This window comes from Triticum aestivum, chromosome 2A, assembly GCF_018294505.1.
Source record: "Triticum aestivum cultivar Chinese Spring chromosome 2A, IWGSC CS RefSeq v2.1, whole genome shotgun sequence".
Classification (NCBI taxonomy): domain Eukaryota; kingdom Viridiplantae; phylum Streptophyta; class Magnoliopsida; order Poales; family Poaceae; genus Triticum; species Triticum aestivum.
In genome coordinates, this window is record NC_057797.1 from 626,613,781 (window position 1) to 626,616,810 (window position 3,030).

At 51.2% G+C, this 3,030-nt stretch overlaps 1 protein-coding gene across 1 annotated transcript; it reads right to left on the reverse strand.

Moving 5' to 3' along the window:
* Positions 1–532: 532 nt before the first annotated feature.
* LOC123189869 (aquaporin PIP2-5) lies at positions 533–2,801 on the reverse strand. Its single transcript, XM_044602386.1, has 3 exons — positions 2,012–2,801; positions 1,463–1,603; positions 533–879 (listed from the first exon to the last, which is right to left on the reverse strand). Exons 1-3 carry the CDS (start codon positions 2,624–2,626, stop codon positions 763–765), a joined length of 873 nt encoding a protein of 290 aa, XP_044458321.1. The 5' UTR covers positions 2,627–2,801; the 3' UTR covers positions 533–762.
* Positions 2,802–3,030: the final 229 nt, after the last annotated feature.

Here is a 3,030-nt window from a genome sequence, read left to right on the forward strand (position 1 = left end):
TAGCGGCACCTACAGTCCTCGCTATGCTAGTTGGGAGCTAGATGCATGCGAAGAGTGCGTCGGCGGCGATTTAGTGAATACGCTTGCATGACCGCCTGATCTAGAGGAGGTCCTCTGATTCCCCTGCTTAGTAAGGTTATCGTGGTCGTGAAGGAGAAGCGGGGAAAGATGGAGATCTAGATGGTGTTTGTGCTCATCACCGATGGCGACCGTGGAAGGGCTTTGGTGTCCACTGCCGCGGTCGATGCCAATCATCGCCATTGAATATGTCAGCCGAATGGTAACCTTGCTTCTTCCTCCCAGCCAAGAGCCAGATTGAGGCACTATATCTTCGTCTTGGAATTCATGGCATGGTACCCTGGAGGGCTCGCCGCACCATGTGGTGTCATGCCCGGTGAAGACAAGACTAGATTCGAGCTAGAGATGCCAAGGACTCGATTGCGATTTTCAATGGATTTGGAGGTCCTCTTTGTAATAGTCTGGGACCAGTTTGTTATGTCTGTTTCTTCGAGAGTCCTGTTACAAGATGATGTGATCCACTTCTAGTTAATGCAGCTTTTGGGTCCTTCTGTACCCTTTGTTTGTTCAAGAAAAAAACAAGGCGACGAGTCCTTCGAATTTAGTGCAATTGTAGGGAAATTTTGAAGACACCCAAATGCGTCTAAGAAAAGACAGACGCGTGCACAATACATGATCCGAACAGTATCACACTGATATATTTACTGTCTGTGCTTCCGATCATCCATACATCGGCCGACCGATCTAGCTCCTGCCGAAGGAGGCAGACGGGCCGAGCTTGGTGGCGCTGGCCCTCAGGACGTACTGGTGGTAGGCGGCTGCGATGGCGGCCCCGATGAATGGCCCCACCCAGAAGATCCACTGCAATGACATGACCGCAAAAGTAAGTAAGATGTCTTAGAGATATTTGAATTAATCTCCTCCTAATTGCACTTTCTAAAAACCGTGGCATATGTATGTAGAAGAAGATAGCACTATTAACTAGTTAGGCACGTTACAGCTAGTAGATTTTGTGCCGTCATTGGATGGTAGTTGGGAGTGGGAGCGGGACGATATTAGGCAGCGTGTACTGCTGCAACAATAGTTTTGTTCGCAGATGTCATATATACATTAGCTACAAGAGTGTAAATAAAAACATTTCAAGGCTAATCAGTGGGGAGTGGCATCGCTTGAGCTTGTTAATTAAGCGATCCTTATCCTGGGCCATTCTTCAAAATAATCTAGCTGTTCAGAGTTCTGATTGCTACTTTTGAACTTGTGAACGAGGAATACCACAAAGTTATGTCTAGTTTGATAAGGTATATAGTCCATGGACGAGGAACACCACACAAGTTCTGTTTTTTTTTTTTAAGTTTTAGTCTTCGAGGTGATTGTGACCACAACATATTAAAAGATTAACCCATTAAATTAGCAGAGACATGCGATAGTGTGTGGCGGTACGTACGTGGTCATCCCAGGCCTTCTCGTTGTTGTAGATCACGGCAGCTCCAAAGCTCCTTGCTGGGTTGATGCCGGTGCCGGTGATCGGGATAGTGGCCAAGTGCACCATGAACACCGCGAAGCCGATCGGCAGAGGAGCCAGCACCTGACCAATTCATTGCAACAAATTCAAAACCATATATGCAACAAAAGGTAGAGCTGTCTAGGAAGAAGACATGAATGTTTCCGTATGCATGCTTGATAAAGATGGCTCACCAAATCTAAGCAGTAAAAAATATTATAAAACAATCATATCAGCGAAAATTTTGACTTTCGCACTATGTCCCTATCTAGAGAATCGAACGTGCTCCTTGTATAGCGTTAATCACAAGCGGTTTGCCACCTCACAGCTGAGTTGATACATATATAATGAACCAAATTAACTAACTAGCAAGGGACTGGACTAGTGACTAGAGAATATTCAGAGAACTGCTTCGTCTGTATGTCCATGCAAAGCATCACTAGTTCATGGACGAAAGAAAATGAAATCAGTAGGCAGGCAGCGATAACTTACCGGGACGTGGGAGTCACGGGCGCTGCGCTTGGGGTCGGTGGCGGAGAAGACGGTGTAGACGAGTACGAAGGTGCCGATGATCTCGGCGGCGAGGCCGGTGCCCTTGGAGTAGCCGGAGCTGAGCTCGTTGGCGCCGCCGCCATAGCGCACGTAGAAGGCGCTCTGGAACCCCTTGACGAGCCCCACTCCGCAGATGGCGCCCAGGCACTGCGCGATGATGTAGAGCAGCGCGCGCACCAGCGACACCTTACGCGCCAGGAACAGCCCGAACGTCACCGCCGGGTTGATGTGGCCACCCGAGACGCCGGCGGTGCAGTAGACGAGCACGAAGATCATGCCGCCGAACGCCCAGGCGATGCCGAGGATGCCGACGCCGCTGCAGGCCGCGTCGGCAGCATTGGGGCCGGCGGGGTCCGCCTGGTGCTTGTACCCGATGACGGTGGCCACGGTGATGTAGAGGAAGAGCAGCGTGGCCACGAACTCGGCGATGACCGCGCGGTACAGGGACCACTTGGTCAGCTCCTCGGCGTCGAAGAGCGGCGCCGGCGGTGGGTCGGAGTAGTCCTTGGCCCCGTACTCCCCGCCGGGGGGCGCCGCCTCGATGTCCTTGGCCATCCTCTCTGCCTCGACTGATCGACAAGCTAGGGTGAGTGTCTCTGCTCAAGATGCTAATGCGCTGAAGCTCTGTGTAGTGGTGTGAGATGACGGGGGGAAGGTGAGGTATTTATGACGGCGAGGCGAGGGCGGCTACTGGCTCCCGGCGAAAGGCCGGCGTAGGGCGCTCGCTTTGGGATTAATTAGTCTATTTAGTGGCTGGGTTTATTAGTGGAAGCAGATGGCGTCTCCCATTAGTGTCTTGTTTCTAGGTTATAAACTTTGCCGCCCACAGCCCGGGTCATTACATCACTCCAGGGCAGCTAGCTCACTGCTGGCTGCGCCTAATACGGTGGAGCTTACATTTTAATTTTAATTAGTGGCCCAGTTTAATTAGTCTGGCGATGGGTGTATGCACATACGTA

Excerpts from the sequence above, each read along its gene's own strand:
- LOC123189869 (XM_044602386.1), bottom strand. The coding sequence starts at position 2,626 with ATGGCCAAGGACATCGAGGCGGCGCCCCCCGGCGGGGAGTACGGGGCC. Across the intron at positions 1,604-2,011 it reads CCCGTGACTCCCACGTCCCG|GTGCTGGCTCCTCTGCCGAT; the intron begins GTAAGTTATCGC and ends TGAATTGGTCAG. Across the intron at positions 880-1,462 it reads AGAAGGCCTGGGATGACCAC|TGGATCTTCTGGGTGGGGCC; the intron begins GTACGTACCGCC and ends ATGTCATTGCAG.